This window comes from Thunnus thynnus, chromosome 3 (genome assembly GCF_963924715.1).
Source record: "Thunnus thynnus chromosome 3, fThuThy2.1, whole genome shotgun sequence".
NCBI lineage: Eukaryota > Metazoa > Chordata > Actinopteri > Scombriformes > Scombridae > Thunnus > Thunnus thynnus.
Window position 1 is genome coordinate 15,231,920 of NC_089519.1, and position 15,877 is coordinate 15,247,796.

General features: G+C 40.1%; 1 protein-coding gene across 2 annotated transcripts; it reads left to right on the forward strand.

Annotated features, from left to right (window-relative positions):
- Nucleotides 1–1,840: 1,840 nt before the first annotated feature.
- Nucleotides 1,841–15,825, forward strand: mtmr7b (myotubularin related protein 7b). Of its 2 annotated transcripts, none has more exons than XM_067584433.1 (14): nt 1,841–2,180; nt 3,114–3,239; nt 4,759–4,921; nt 5,213–5,370; nt 6,978–7,106; nt 7,204–7,338; nt 7,437–7,569; nt 7,745–7,854; nt 8,777–8,902; nt 9,029–9,078; nt 10,535–10,735; nt 11,597–11,731; nt 11,891–12,017; nt 13,017–15,825. In XM_067584433.1, the coding sequence occupies exons 1-14, from the start codon at nt 2,157–2,159 to the stop codon at nt 13,389–13,391; spliced, it is 1,992 nt and encodes a 663-aa protein (XP_067440534.1). In that variant the 5' UTR covers nt 1,841–2,156; the 3' UTR covers nt 13,392–15,825. The 2 variants fall into 2 exon arrangements, with proteins under 2 accessions (XP_067440534.1, XP_067440535.1); XM_067584434.1 differs by having other exon boundaries at nt 1,843–2,180; nt 11,891–12,066; nt 13,017–13,222.
- Nucleotides 15,826–15,877: the final 52 nt, after the last annotated feature.

Genomic DNA, 15,877 nt, shown 5'->3' on the forward strand with positions numbered 1-15,877 from the left:
AATGTGACTTCCACTTGCTTTTCCGGACTGCTGTGCAACACACACTTATGACAAGACAGGCTAAGACTGAGCCTGTCTGTGAACACTGATGAAGTGCCTCACTACCATTTAAGTAAAAAGTGAGGAAAATTAATCAAATAGAGAGAAAGATAACTCTAAGTGAGCACCAATGTCACAGAAAAGTGTAAAATATAGCTATGGAACACAGTTAACATACACAAAAGCAAAAAGTTTATCCAAGTGCATTTAAGTTGTGATATAAAAAATGAAATAATATAACAGACTTGCATATTTCTGATCTCCCCAGCCATGGATGGATTACTGAAGTGGGGGTTAGAAGACTTAAATTTATAATACTAAAAAACACAATATTATAATGACAACAATTTAGTAAGTAAGTAAAGTTTATTTATGTAGCACTTTTCACAGACACGGGTCACAAAGTGCTTCACATGCACACAAAAGAAACAATAACTACAGTAGATAAATCAAAGATAATCAACAAATAAAACACATAGGACAAAAATAATATCTATTTGAGTACAAAAAATACAAAGAAGAAAAGAAATATTTGTCATCTACTGCGTTGAAAACACTCAAGCGGGAGAGGGTGGAAGTTGCGCACGCGCAGCTACGAATAATCCTTGGGAGCTCACGAGCACGCGCTTGGCACGAGCCTGTATCAAGTTTGTCAAGATTAATGATTGGTCTCTCATTTACAAATTCCAAAATAAAACTCTTACAGGCGCCACGTGTTTTTTTCTGCAAAAATGTACTGAACTAAGTGACTGTATTCATTTGTTCAAAATGTATCATTCAAACATTTCCATTAAAATGAATTGATGGTGTCTAGTTAGTTTTTTCTACCATTTTATTTGTTACATTCTGTATTACATTATTTCTCTCCCTTTCTCTCATGTTTCATATAACTATAGTCAGCTTGTGTAGCAGTTTATTCTGTCTCTTGTTTTACTTATTTCATTTAGAATTATATATATATATATATATATATATATATATATATATATATATATATATATATATATATATATATATATATATATATATATATATATATATTTTTTTTTTTTTTTTTTTTTTTTTTTTTTTTTTTTTTTACCAAACTATGTTTTCCTATTGTATTATGTCACATCGGTTCCACCCCTGTTATCTTTTTTATACTGTTACTCTTGATGCTGCTGATACTGTCACTGTTTATTGAGATATTTTCCCGTGACTACTCTTTTCACCTGCTTCAGTAAAACATCCCTGGATTGGTCCAAAATACTACTGCTAAACTCTTGACCAGGTCCTCCAAAAGGTCTCATGTGACACCGATTCAGACTGGTGTTCACTCACTATCAAATTAAAAATCCAACTGAAAGTTCTTGTGATCACCTGGAGAGCTCTGCATGGTCAGGCACCTGCCTACATTAGAGATCTACTGCAGCCCTGTGTCACCAGCAGGTCTAAAGGTCCTCTGATCAGGGTTTGCTGTTGTTCCTTGATCTAGGTTTAGAACTAAAGGAGACTGTGCCTTTGAGGTTGTGGCTTATAAGCTTTGGAACTCTCTACCTTTGGATTTGGGATCTGTGGACTTTGTGGACACCTTTAAAAAGCAGCTCAAGACTCATTTGTTCAGACTTTCCTTTGTGTATTTTTTCTATTTTCTATTCAATTGTGTTTTTATTGTGTTTTGTGTCTGTACGTGTGTTTATGCTTTATTTCCTCTGCTCTATAAACACAGTCACGTGCTGTTCAGGCTTCAGGATGGGAACAAATATGAGAATACTGGGTTTTATTTTGAAGGGTATAACCGGAGGCTGTGCGCACTATTGTCGTCATGGTGACAGCAGTGTAGTACGCAGCTGTTATCAGCGTCATATCTGTCGGAGACAGGGAGACAGGCAGCTCCGGTACCGTTAACAGGGGGTAGTGTGTGTGTAGAATCATTTCTCCTCCAGTTTAACCGAACACAGCCCGGACACAGAGGGCGGGAAGCATGGAGAATATTTCAGGAAAGTGCTGGAACAGCAGCCACGCAGAGTACAGCTCGTTTGTTGACGTGAAACGGGGAATATAACCACTGACGGTGAAAACCACAAAACACGTCGGGCCACTCTTTCTCTCCACCTCCACCATTTTGGTTGGCAGTGATGGAGCACATCCGGACGCCCAAGGTAAAGCTCGGCTTTTCACCGCCAGAGACGTGGCTGTTGTGTCGCTCGTCTTTGTCTCTTCTCTGCTGATATGCCCTCCCGTTTAGCTTTCTCTTCCTCTCTCTCCATCCATCCTCTCGGTACACTTCGTGCTGCTGCAGGCTTGAAATCCTTGTGTCAGTGCAGCCCAGTGCATCATCTGCTGAACAAACAGTTTGCCACCGTGTTCACAGGAAACACTAAAACCTCTGTCCGATAATGGACACCGCCACTTTGCATTGTGGAATAATTGACATAGCTATAAACAAAACTGGCGCATGTGCTGAAGGATGCTCGTGTGCTCTTGCAAACATAGGCGTTCAGATATTTATTTTATTATTCATGGAATATGAATATGTCTTATACTCAAGGAAATCTGCCCTCACACCATGACGCTGCATCGTGCTGGTCACCACCATTTTCCTCCTGTCTGCCAGTCTGGCAAAGGCACACTGGCCCCCATCCTCCTAATTACCACATCATCAGGGTCCCACTGTCTTCATACAGGAAATAAACGGGTTAATAGTGCACGCAGAATATGCATAAATCTGTAATGACACATGCATTAACAATACACACACATAACAAGTTGTTACATGCCAGCACCAGACTCAGGTATGTAGGTTCGTTGTTGCACACAAACACACATTCCATACAAAAACACTGGTTAAGGAATGACCTTGATTTTCAGACACACTTTAATTTGAGCTCAATGAACATTATGTGTAATCTTTTGAGTCATGCCAGGGATACTGAGCTGTTATTACAGAGTAATTATCTGTTTTGTGTTCATGTGCATGCCATTGATTGTATGGGTGTTCCTATGTTATCTTTCTCAGTATGTGTAGTGTTCGATCTGTGGGTGTTTTTCCATCTCTGACCTTGAGTATATGTGTGTGTGTGTGCCTCTGTAAGGTGGAAAATGTGCGTCTCCTGGACCGGTCGTCAGGCCAGAGAAAGGCCAGTATTGGGACGCTCTACCTTTCTGCCACGCACACCATCTTTGTAGAAAACAACCCTGAGACACGCAAGGAGACCTGGGTAAGCCAGAAGTGGGGTGCCACATATGTCACAGTCAAGGCAGATACGCTTAAATGTTATTATTAATAATTTGGACACTGTATTTCTGTTTATCCTCTGTCACATCACTGCCTGCTTGGACTGACTGAAGTTGAAGGCTGGCTTTCTTTCTCCCGTCCTTTACAGACTCATATTCCAATTAAAGTCTTATTCTGGATAGGCTTTTTATATGCATCCTCAGTAATAACCTGCTTTGAGATATCCCTCCATCCAAACATCCCACAGACATGCAGAAAGATTTGTTCCAACTGCCAGTGGACAGCAAAATGAGGACATGTTGTGACCGAAATATGATCTGCAGAGAAGCAACAGTTTGATAATGAATTCTGACACTTCCTCTATCATAGCAGGATTACTTCATATGTATCATTTCATTAGATGTTGACAGAAATGCCAAAATATTTTCTCCAATCAAGATGTCAAAAGTACTTTTTTCAATTATGAGAATAACAGCTGAATGAAACCGAGGGATTTGAGAAGATAATTTGATCTTGTCATCTTTTGATTATTGAAGGTAGGCTGGATAGAGAATGCAGTGTAGCTGTAGGAAACATCAAGCCGTGTTCATAAACCGAAGTACATGTTACTGCTATAGATGTTCTGATTCACATCATGGAATTCATTGCATTCAAGAAATGTTTTTGTTTATTTCTCAATTATTCAACATGAGATTATCACTCTTTAAAAATCTGGTAAAAGTACATTTAGTAAAGCCAGCACATACAGGAGAAACACATAAACTCACTTAAGCATAGAATTGTCATGAAGACTGGCCACTGGGAAGTTGGCCATTTTTGAGCTTCAGTGTGATTTGAATCAAACAGAGTGAACTCTTCATGTGGCGTGTTCATATTTTTCAATCTCACCAGTCTTTTGAAAGCGCTGGTATTACCTCATCTCTGTCATGACTGTGTGACTACTGAATTTCCAGACACAAGATGGAAAGATGTCACTCTTCCCCCTTTTCAGAACTCCTTCAGGAGGTGGATGAGGAGGCTGCCTTGTCCCTCTGGACATGATTAGATAATAAAGGCATCCAGGGGTGTCAGATTTCACCCAACGGGCGCTGACTGTGTCGACTGGATTAGCAGCAACAAAGAAGGCAGACTTCAATTATCTTGTGTCACAAAACAGCTGCTAAAGCAACTACTTCTTCTACTTCACTGCACGGCTCTCACCTCTTGTTAGAAAAACCCAGAAGCTTCCCCATAAACTGATGTTGACATTCCTTCCTGAATGTTTTAGGTCACAAGACGGATTACACAACAGTATGACACATGTTGGGCGTTATACTAGTTTTTGGTTTTTTGTATTGCTGATTGATATCACTGACTTCCATACTCACAGTTAGAAACCTTTCATTTGTTATTCACAGTCAAATAGAGAAAATGAAGCAGTGTGTGTGTGTATGTGTGTTTTATGTGGATTTGGTCCTCCTGTGAATGTCCTCAGTGAATAATAGGACAGGTGTGTGTTTCAGGTGTTGCACAGCATGGTGAGCAGTGTGGAGAGGCCTCCCACGTCACCAGCAGGAAGTCAGCTGATTCTGCGTTGTAAGGACTTCCGAATCTTCCAGCTCCTCATCCCGCAGGAGAGAGACTGTTTGGATGTCCAAGCCTCATTGGTCAGGTTGTCACGACCAGGTGTGTGAGTGTGTGTGTATTTGTGTGTGTCAGCGGGTAGAAATTTGCTTTCATGGACTCCAACACTTGTTAGACCAGGGTGTCACAAACAGGTGTGTGTGTGTGTGTGTCACTCTTACAGTATATTGAACACATAAAAAATACTCATTTAAAATCATCATCTCCTCTCCTCTCCTCTCTCATCCCCTCCTCTTCTTTCTTCTCCTCTTCTCCTCTCCCCTCCTCTCGTCTCCTCTCTTCTTGTCTCCTCTCCTCTCGTCTCCTCTCCTCTTATCTCCTCTCCTGTGACAGAGAAGTATAGTGAGCTGTACTGCCTGTCCTTCAATCCCAATGTGAACAAGGAGGAGAGAGAAGAATCATGGAACTTCATGGACCTCATGGCTGACTACAAGAGGATGGGAGTTCCTAATAACCTGTGGGTTGCTACAGCAGCCAACAGTGAATACAGGGTCAGTCACATGTCCAGAGAAAAACACCAGCCACAGAAAAACATATATTATTATTTCCTGGATCATAACACTAAAAACATTAACTGATATTTGAAATAAAACATATTTAAAAGGAATAGGAAGAGATTGACCAGTCATTTGGGAAATCCCGAAAGGAGTAATTTTATGCTGAATAATATTGTTATAGAATACTGTGCTGTTGTAAAGAGACAGCTGATTCTCGTATAAAACAGGATAGAGTTTAAGTGAAGTTTATTACGGTGATATATTTTATAGTCTTTAGCTGCCCACTTATTGCTCTCTAAGTGCAGTGAACATGCCTTGTGCTCAGGATATTCACAAGGTCAGAGATAAGATAATACAAGCCTCACTGACTGCTTATCAGCAGCTACCTCCTCTAACATACAGCAGCTCTCTTTAAAGTGAGCTTTGGAGCAAACATCTTAACTCACAGTTTATTACTCAATCTGGCGTCAGATTCATGCAATCATTCTTTTTCTTTATTTATGTTGATGGTGGTCTGCATATCAGCCTGTCCAATTTTTTAATACTTACTTAAATATATCAGGGATAGGCAGTCATGTTCCTTAAAGTGTTCATTGCACATTACAACACCATCAGTTTTTTCTCTCTGCTTCACTAACAAACATTGGTTTAAACAGAGAGAATAAAATCATGTTATTTCTTTGATGTTTGGACCAATAGTCTGCTTACCCCTAACATGACATGCACATAGCTGCCTATCCCTGATGTTGTCATGTGTGGACATTAATCAAATACTGTACAGTAGAGTAATGCAAAACCACATCTGGAACATCTTGAAATTGTCAAACTCTATATACACAACACCACAGTGCTATGATGCTTTACATTTGTTCTGGTAATCTGGTAGCAGGAGAAACATGAAGCAGCATAGTGACCATTAAGAGAAACATACTGACATTATTAAAGGATAAGGTTGGCAATATTCTGTATTTTTGTATTGTCAACATATCCCATGAAAAGACCAAACCAAACAACGAATTTCTTCCTACTAACAATTAATGTCTGTAAAGCTTCATTGTTGTCCAGAAGCTGTAAAAAACATAAATGAGCCACACTGTTGCGCTGGGTAATGTGTTTCTTTATTACCCACACAGACTGCTATTTATGTTGATTCCATCCCACATACTGTACGCCATCCTAGCAGCATTAATACGAGAGCATTAAATGCATATTAATGCGTGGTAGAAAGTAGTCTTTAAAAAATACATCTTTTGCCCTTGTGTGATTAAAATGTGCTTAAAAACAAACAAACAAAAATGCTGTTTTAGAAAATGATTAAACCTTTTAAACTACCTCTTCAGGAGGAGTGACTGAGTGACACAAATGGTTTGTCAGAAAGTATTAATAGACAAACTAACACATTGTTGTTTTAGTATTTCCAAGGGATTTGTTGAACAAAGAAAAAAATAGAACTAGCTAGCATGATACTTTAATCTTACATTTCTTGAATCTCCTTACAGGGAAGCCAGGAACATAGTTCAGCATGAAAAGTCTCATCACTTATAAATAATGTGTATCTAACTGGAAGCTCCTAACAGTAAAATACATCTGTCCTCTCCCAGGTGTGTGATACGTACCCATCAGAGCTGTTTGTTCCAAAGTCGGCCACACCTGCCATCATCGTGGGCAGCTCAAGGTTCAGGAGTCGAGGACGATTTCCTGCTCTGTCCTACTTCCACCAGGACACACTGGTCAGTGTGACACACACAGAGGAATAAATCTATCAATATATGATAATATGATGATGATGACAATGACGATAATGATGATATATTACTTGCCCTGCAGGCTGCAGTGTGCCGGTGTAGTCAGCCCCTGTCAGGCTTCAGTGGACGCTGTCAGGAGGATGAGATGATGCTGCAGGCTGTGATGAAGTCCAACCCTGGTAGTGACTACATCTATGTGGTGGACACCAGGCCCAAAGTAACACACACACATACTCACACTCAGACACAATTATAAATATACAATGAGCTGTAATATTCTCATATACGGTACTCTTTTTTTGTGTGTGTGTCCAGCTGAACGCTATGGCAAACCGAGCAGCAGGTAAAGGATATGAGAATGAAGACCACTATACCAACATCAAGCTGCAGTTTATTGGCATCGAAAACATTCATGTGATGAGGAGCAGCCAGCAGAAAATCATCGACGGTAAGAGTGTGTGTTGCATGAATGACAAAGTGGCACAGTGGCATGGAGACGGGGAAGTATTCAAGTTATCAGATAGAGCTGCTAACAGTAAATACACAAACTTCCTCTGATTGTATAATTTCCTATTTTCTCTCATGTTTGTGTGTAACCCTCCTCCTCTCTCTTCTCCACGTAGTTGGCGAGATGCGAGCTCCGTCCATGACTGACTTCCTGTGGGGTCTGGAGAACTCTGGTTGGCTCAAACACATTAAAGCCATTGTAGATGCTGGGGTCTTCATAGCCAGGGTGTGTACACAACCACAAACATATTCAATACTGAAACACACAAACAACCACTTCCTGTTTACCTCAGCATGTATCTGGTAGATTCATAAAATCATAAAGATTTTCTGCTTTAAAAATCTGCTTTAAACGCAACTAAGCATTTAGGATAAGACTAAACAGAAGAGAATACACTCTTAAAAGGTAAACTCCACTGATTCTACACATCACAGTCTGTTTGCAGGTGTTTACAGGACTGCTTATGTGTAAAAATTGTCAGTTGGGGCTAAAGACAACAAGTTTGAGGATGAAATTCATCTGGGGGTGTGGACTTAGAAAGAAGTGAGGTTGCCAGACCTCTGTATCAACTCTGCTTGAGGCTAGCATCTCCAGGCTACATTAGCTGCTACTAGCATGACACACCTGAAGCGCTGATCAATCTGTCAACAATGACAACATTACAGGAGTGCAATGCTAAATGAATGGAGTACTATTTTAATGTGTAAACCAAAGAGGGTTTTTAGTGTTGGGTATCCATATAATCCAATCACATAATATAGAGAGAGAACTGTTAATGGCAGGTGACGTAGCGTGTTCATATTGAATCACTGACACATTGATGAGAAGACAGTAGTATACTTTCCATTAATGAGACGACTGTCAGCCTCTGCTGGCCTCCAAAGCAGAGCTGCAACTGACACGATTGGTGCTACTGTTAATATGGATTACTTTTTGATTCGATAAATCATGTAGTCTACAAAACATCAAAATACAGTGAGAAATGCCCGTAACAATTTATTAGAAATTGCTTGTTTTGTCAGCAACAGTTCAAAACCAGAAAAAAACAGCAAATCCACACATTTGAGGAGCTGGAACCAGGAAGTGTTCGGCCTTCTCGCCTAACTGCTCTCTCTCTCTCTCTCTCTCTCTCTCTCTCTCTCTCCAGGCGGTGGCAGATGAGGGGATCAGTGTGTTGGTTCACTGTTCAGATGGTTGGGACAGGACAGCCCAGGCCTGCTCCGTAGCCAGTATACTGTTGGATCCATACTACAGAACCATCAAAGGACTCATGGTAACAGACTCACACTCAAACTAGTGTCCCTGCGTGGTCTCTAGGTGGTCTTTCACCTTCTCCGACCCTCTCCCTCTGCCTCATCGTCTCATTCCTGTTCACTCCTCTTCCTCTCCTCTCTCGTAGGTGCTGATAGAGAGAGACTGGGTTTCCTTCGGACACAAGTTCTCCCACAGGTCAGTAACTGGTAAAGTCTGACTTTAACACACACACTGTCTGCAGAGCAACACCATTACAATCATTTTGTGTTTTATCTCATTTTGTAAGACAGGGCCAACCGCTGTTACATATTTTGCATGCAGTCTTGCAGATAGAATAGCTGTCCATAATAAAGGTCCCACATATCTGCCTGTAAAAGTAACACCAGGTGGCGGTGTGCAGTTTGTGTTTACTGGAAATCTGATAAAAACATGTCAGTTTGAACAGTCTGCTTGTCAAATGGGTCACACCAGTTAAAGTCATGTTTTAACACTACATAAGTTTCAGACAATGGATAAATAGAAATTGAATGTTACCTTTTAGGTGCAACTATAAGACACATCTGTGGCTCTGTGGATGCATGTTTGAGATCAGTGGTGTCTGCCAGTTGGTGGAACTTATGGTTCTGTTGTGAAGTAAGAACTTGAAGTAACCACTGTCATGATGGCAAATTAGAATAAAAGAATAGTTAATATACTGGAGTTGTCCTCCGCTTCGTTGAGTGTAGTTTGTGTGCAAACTTTTGTTTTCTCTTAAACCAAAATACTGGAAAACAAGCAAAAGCCAAGTTAAGTGGACATTTATGCATACAGATTATGTTCAAATATACTGAAATCGAAGGAGCACCTGGTTATGCAAATGTTGTTTGAACTCTCACTTTCAAATATCAAGAGGTGTGAAGCTGACTCCCACATTGCTTCCTAAAAACATTGTTTACTGATCATACGTAAATTATAATATTTAGCTTTACTTACTTTTTCAGATACACCAGTTTGAACAGTGACTGTACATTTATTTTTTCTGCCTCTAGCAAAAGTTTAAGGCACATGGATGATTAAAATCAGAGCTGTAACCAATACATATTTTTATTATTGTATAATCAATTACATTTTTTTATTGACTGGTCTTTTTATTATTAAAAAAATAATAACATGAACTACAACATGCTGTATAAAGTAGAAAAAAAACTAAATCAAAATCAACATAGAAATGTACTTACAAAACATAGAACAATACACAAAAGAGAGAGGAAATAAGGAGAGTACATAAACATAAATAAGAAAAACAAACCTGGAAAATACTGTTGTTGTGGTTGACTTAGCTTCCCTTGCCTTCTTTCTTCACATCAAAAATGAACTGCTCAGCCAATAGCACAGCTTTATAACAATACAAGAGAGAAAACTTTGGTCAGCAGTTAATAAATTGAGTGAAAGTTATAACAATTATCAAAAGAGATAATAAACATAGCTCTAATTCTTACAAAACATGTTTTTTTGTCATTTAATTGTCTGAACTATTCATGAATTTCTTCAAACTGATCTTTCAGCCATTTGAAAAGAAAAATGTTATTTTTTTTTATAAATCAGTGTAATGGATGTTTTGAAGAGTGTGTGTAGTGTGATGGACAGTAAAGAGAGAGCTCTCTCCCTGCAGGTATGCTCACCTGGATGGAGATCCTAAAGAGGTGTCTCCGGTCATCGATCAGTTCCTGGAGTGTGTGTGGCAGCTGTCTGAGCAGTTCCCATGTGCCTTTGAGTTCAATGAGCGCTTCCTCATCGCCATACACACACACGTCTACTCCTGCCAGTATGGGACCTTCCTTGGAAACTGCCAGAAGGAACGCAGGGATATGAGGTAGGGCTGACACACACACACACATATACATACTGGATTGTCTGGATTTAATCTATTGTGTGACAGATGAAGACAGTAAAAACTATTGTAAGTGGAAACTCCATACACAAACACTGCATACATTCATATGCACACATGCCCCTTTAAGCCACAGATATTGTAGATAAAACACTTTCCACATCAAATTTCCAGAGTCAAATATGTACAGTTTTATTTCTACTCTGTACTTCTTGACACTGTTGAAACTTATATCCGCAGTTTTATAGTTTATCTCATTGGCTGACGTCTGTTGCTTTCTTTTGGTCTGTAAAATACAGTTTATAACCATAAAAAGTCAAATCACATCTCTAACTTTCCAGGTGCTCTGCAGTTTAATTAGGATGCACACACATAAGACTATCATGTGACCTATTATATGACGCAAAACAGTAACATCCATATAATCAATTCATTTTTGTGGCCCCTTTGGCATCAGAATTATCCTGCCCTCAATGAACTTGTGGCACATGAGTCTGGATGTCTGCCAGCAGAATTGAGGGTAGTAAAGTCCTTTTTACTTTGGCTAATAGGATGAAAAGGAGCAAACAAGGTGCTGCTCCTCACTGATTTAGGCTTATAAATAAAGTATCTATTCAAATAAACATGTTTCTTAGTGCTGCTTGAAGATCCAGACAGGAGGATTCACTTTCTGTTTGAGAACATACTTAGAGAACCAGGCTCAGTGCTGCATCATGAAGCTGTGTGACTGCATTGTGTGTGTGTGTGTGTGTGTGTGTGTGTGTGTGTGTGTTTGTGTGTGTGCGTGTGTGTGTGTGTGTGTGTGTGTGTGTGTGTGTGTGTGTGTGTGTTGTCGGACGGCAGGCTTCGTGAGCGGAGTCATTCTGTGTGGCCTCAGCTATGGAAGGACAGAGCAGAGTTCACCAACCCTCTGTACAAAGCCGAGCTGAGTCAGACTCAGGGTGTCCTGAGACCCAACACCACCCCCTACTGCTTCAAGTGAGTCACTGCAGCAAACACACACTACCGGATTCACAAAGCTCATTTATCTGAAAAATCTTGAATTGATTTTTCTGATACCTGCAGATTCTCCCAAATCTACATAAGAAAAAAAAACATTCTGACTGCTTTCCCATTTTCTCCTCCTTTTTTCTCCAGAATGTGGAAGGGTTTATACAACCACGTGGAGAAGTCGACGCCTCCCCGCCAGTCGCCTGCTGACTTCCTGTCTGCCGTGAGGGAGGAATCCCAGCAGCTGGAGGAGGAGCTGACCAATCACCAGGAGGTACCGCCAGGAGGAACCGCCCACCACCACCACCCGGGCTCCAACCAAGGCATACAACACACAAAGACACTGTTGTAACACCTCCATAGTAACCCTTCAACTCCTCAACTTCAATATCCATCGCTCCAAAATCAATCTTTCTCTGACAGAGTGCAGAGCTCCCAGATGATATTTTTTAGGTTTTAAGAAACTACAACTACCATCTAATTTTGGCAAGAAGTACTGGCATTTTTCTTGCTTTAATTTATCTTTATTTTTTATGCCTCTGCTTTCTTGATCAGGCATTGTTTAAATGAAAAATATTTTATTTGTACATACGTATGTACAGTAAATAAAAGTAGTAAATAGTCTTATCAGAAAGTGTGTCTGCAACAGAGAAGAGATGAAACTCTGGTGTCTCTGGCCACATCTTTGCCCACCGCCAGAGAGACATTTCAACTGAAGAGTCCAATCAAATCCAAACTGTCTGTTCAGTCGCAGTGAGAAAGGACCAACCAGACCTGCAGCAGTTTATCGCTCTTATCCTACAAGATTTTGGGGTATTGAGGTAAAAGTGTAGAATTGTTATGTTGTAATAGTATCTTCAAATTATTCTGATGCTATTTGTTGGTAGATGGTAACAAAATAATGAATTTCCAAACCCTACATGAAGTATGAGGATGTTAAATGTGTCGTTTGCAGCCGATGGAAAAATAATTACTTACAATTATTTGGATGGCAACCTCCCAGGCTCCCATCCTCAGGGAATAACTTCATTTCTAGTACAAGCAAAACTGTGTCCGTTGAAAACATTCACTGATACTAATCCTAGAGTTGTTGACTGACTCTAGTGCTGATGTCCAACTCTAGAGTTCAGCCATCCACCATAACTAACACTTCCCACCTCCTAACCCTGCAGCACACTGAATTAGAGAAACACTTGATACTGATAAATGAATGAAAGACATCTCAGCTAGTTAAATAAAGTGTATGTGTTGTTCTCTCTGTTTGTCTCTGCAGAGGATAGCAGCCCTGACAGGGAAGCCAATCATGTGGGAGAAGATCAAGGTTCCGCAGAGGAAGACTAGCCGCCAGCGTCAGAGACACTGCGGGCCGGACCCGCCCACCACTTACACAGACCCAATCACCAGCCCTGCACAGGACAACGGTCATGCACTCTCCTCTGAACCAGCCAATCAGAAAGCTCAGACGAAGGACCCCGCTCTCACCCTGCCTCTAGGGCCGCCTGTCCAGCTCAAGAGTCACGACCCCGATGATCTCTCCACCTGCAGCGACCTGGAGTCGGGCGTGGCTGACCTCAGCAGCCGCTCGTCCAGCGGCGGGGACGACGGCAAGGACCTGTACACGGATGAGGCCGCCTTCACCACTGCCTGACTGGAATAACGGAGCTGGAAATCACTCTCGTAGATCCCCAAAAATATTTATTCAAACACATGTCGGGGAGCAGAGAAGACTGTGACAAGTAAAGATGGCTCCTGACTGACTGAAAGGCAGTTGCATTTTATCTCTTTTTTTCTAGTAGACAACTCTAGTTTGTCTCATGGTATAAAGGGAGTCACGGTGAATTAGGGAGAAACCTCACTGGCTGTTTATCATTTTGCCTTCTTGACGAAGGCTCTGTTTTAATCTGACATTTTTTGTGTTGCACAAAGCCAGACAGCCTGCTTTTTTTTATATGTAGATGCTGTTTTTAGGTGGTCTCAATTACTGTCATTTGTACTTTATTTAAGGGATGCACTATTGCTGTGAGGTGGACAAAAGGTAGATGGAACCAGCCTGAAATAATGTACAACACAGGCCTCATGAGAGGTTCAGTGAGTAGAACAAACACACTGCTGCTGCACTCACAAGATAATTCAAACAAGTGGCTTCCTGACATGAGAAACACATAACTCGTGTCAGTATTTCTCAAGATATTTCATTAACGAACACTTCTCCTCAAACAAATCTAAAATGAATTTGCAACTGCGGTGTAAGATAAGATGTATTAGGAGACTAGCTATAATCATTTTCCTCCCATGTGTTCCTTTATTTCCCACATTGTTGGAACACATTTTGAAACTTTTAGACACACTAAAAGCAGCAGATGTTTGTACTCACAACCTAACCTGCTGTCAGCGACGTCATATCTCTTTGGATTGTCCTTCAGATATAACGTGGTTATTCCACAGCCAAGACCAAGTAACCAGTGGCCGCTAAGTCTTCCCTGTAGCTCAGCAGGAATATCATTAGAAATAAAACTAACATTGTTTCTCTGGAAAAGGAATGTCATTAGTTCAGGTAGAGGAAAATGCAAGTTTGAGGGCTTTTTTTAGATGGTCATCAGCCTTTACAACTGAGCGCAAGAACAGATCCAGAGAGTTGCTGCTGGAGAGAAAATGTAAAATGTTCTGTTATATAGTCTAAACACTGAGAGGCCAGCAAGCCGACAGCATAAAACCTGTCTGTTTCTTCCCTGACCAGAACTTAGATGAAGCCTGATTTTTGTTGCATTCAGCTCTTAAAATTTTTAAAGATATTTAAATCCTCCTTGAATACTTTTTAAAAACAAATATTAGTTAACAACCATGAATGCTAATATACAGTATTTAGGTTTTAAGAGTTACACATTATAGAATATACACTATAACTTAGTTCATATTAGAAACAAGCAACTTCAAAGATATGGAAACTAAGTTAGAAAAGTGTAGAAGGGCACTTTTTAAAAAAAAAAACATGTCTGTTTCCCAGCTATGAGGCAGATACAGGAGAAAAAAAAGACAACAGGAAGGAAACATGAATGCAGCCTGATATCTTGAATCAGTCTAAGCTGTTGGTCATTAACCAGAGCAAAATGTGAACAAAATTATTCATGTTTACATCAAAAGATGAAATACTGTATTTTTATTTGTATTTTTGTGTGCAATATATTATTTTAAAGCCATTTTTTCTTCATTATGTTTCAGTGTACTGTATAACATTCTGCAATGACCTGATATCCACACTGATGTAATACGATTTAAGACCTATCGAATCCTTCAGATAAGAAAGCGTATTTCATGAAGTCCAGAGAGGCTTGTCAGATAGCTGATGTTTCAAATGTCATCATATAGACAGAATTTATCATTTGTGTCCTTTAATGTGATCTTCAACTTTTTACATTCCCATGTAGATGGAGTACCAACAGTGAGAACTCTTCTGAGAAATGTTTAAGAGATGTAAACACGTCTCAGTTTGTTTCATGGTCTCTACACTGTCCAGTGCATTCCATATTATAACAAGCAGACAGTGTTTGTCCGTGTGGTATCTACTGTGAGAGTTGACCTATCAGAGCACATTGTTGTGAAGCTGACAATGAAAACCAAATTTGGCTCCAGGTGAACATTACTGCTTCACTGTAGGTGTGAAGAAAGCACTGAATGTATTCCAAGCGAATGCTAACTGAATAGCTTCTTAAAGCTACTGACTGGTGATCCAACACTCTGACTTCCCAACATTAATAGAGTTCACAAATTTACTCTATTCAAAGCAGTGGAGGAGTGTACTGGTGCACCAGATTAGAAAAATTTGACTTCACTGGCCATGGCAGGAGTGCTGGCATACAAGAAGTTAAAGGAAATGCAAGCCAGTGTGTGATGAGAGGTGTTGCAGCATAGCTGTGAACAACATCAACTGAATCTGATGAGCTAAAAATTCCTTGATCTCTCCTTCTTACCTGTACATTTCACTGTAGACTGTGGTGTGTATGTGTATGTGTGTGTGTTCTGTATCCATTGATGTTAATGATATATCAATAAATGCACTGTTTAAGGGAAACAACAGAAATACATTTGGCCTGATGTATTCTTTAACATGACATATATTTTTTTTTAAAAAGCAGC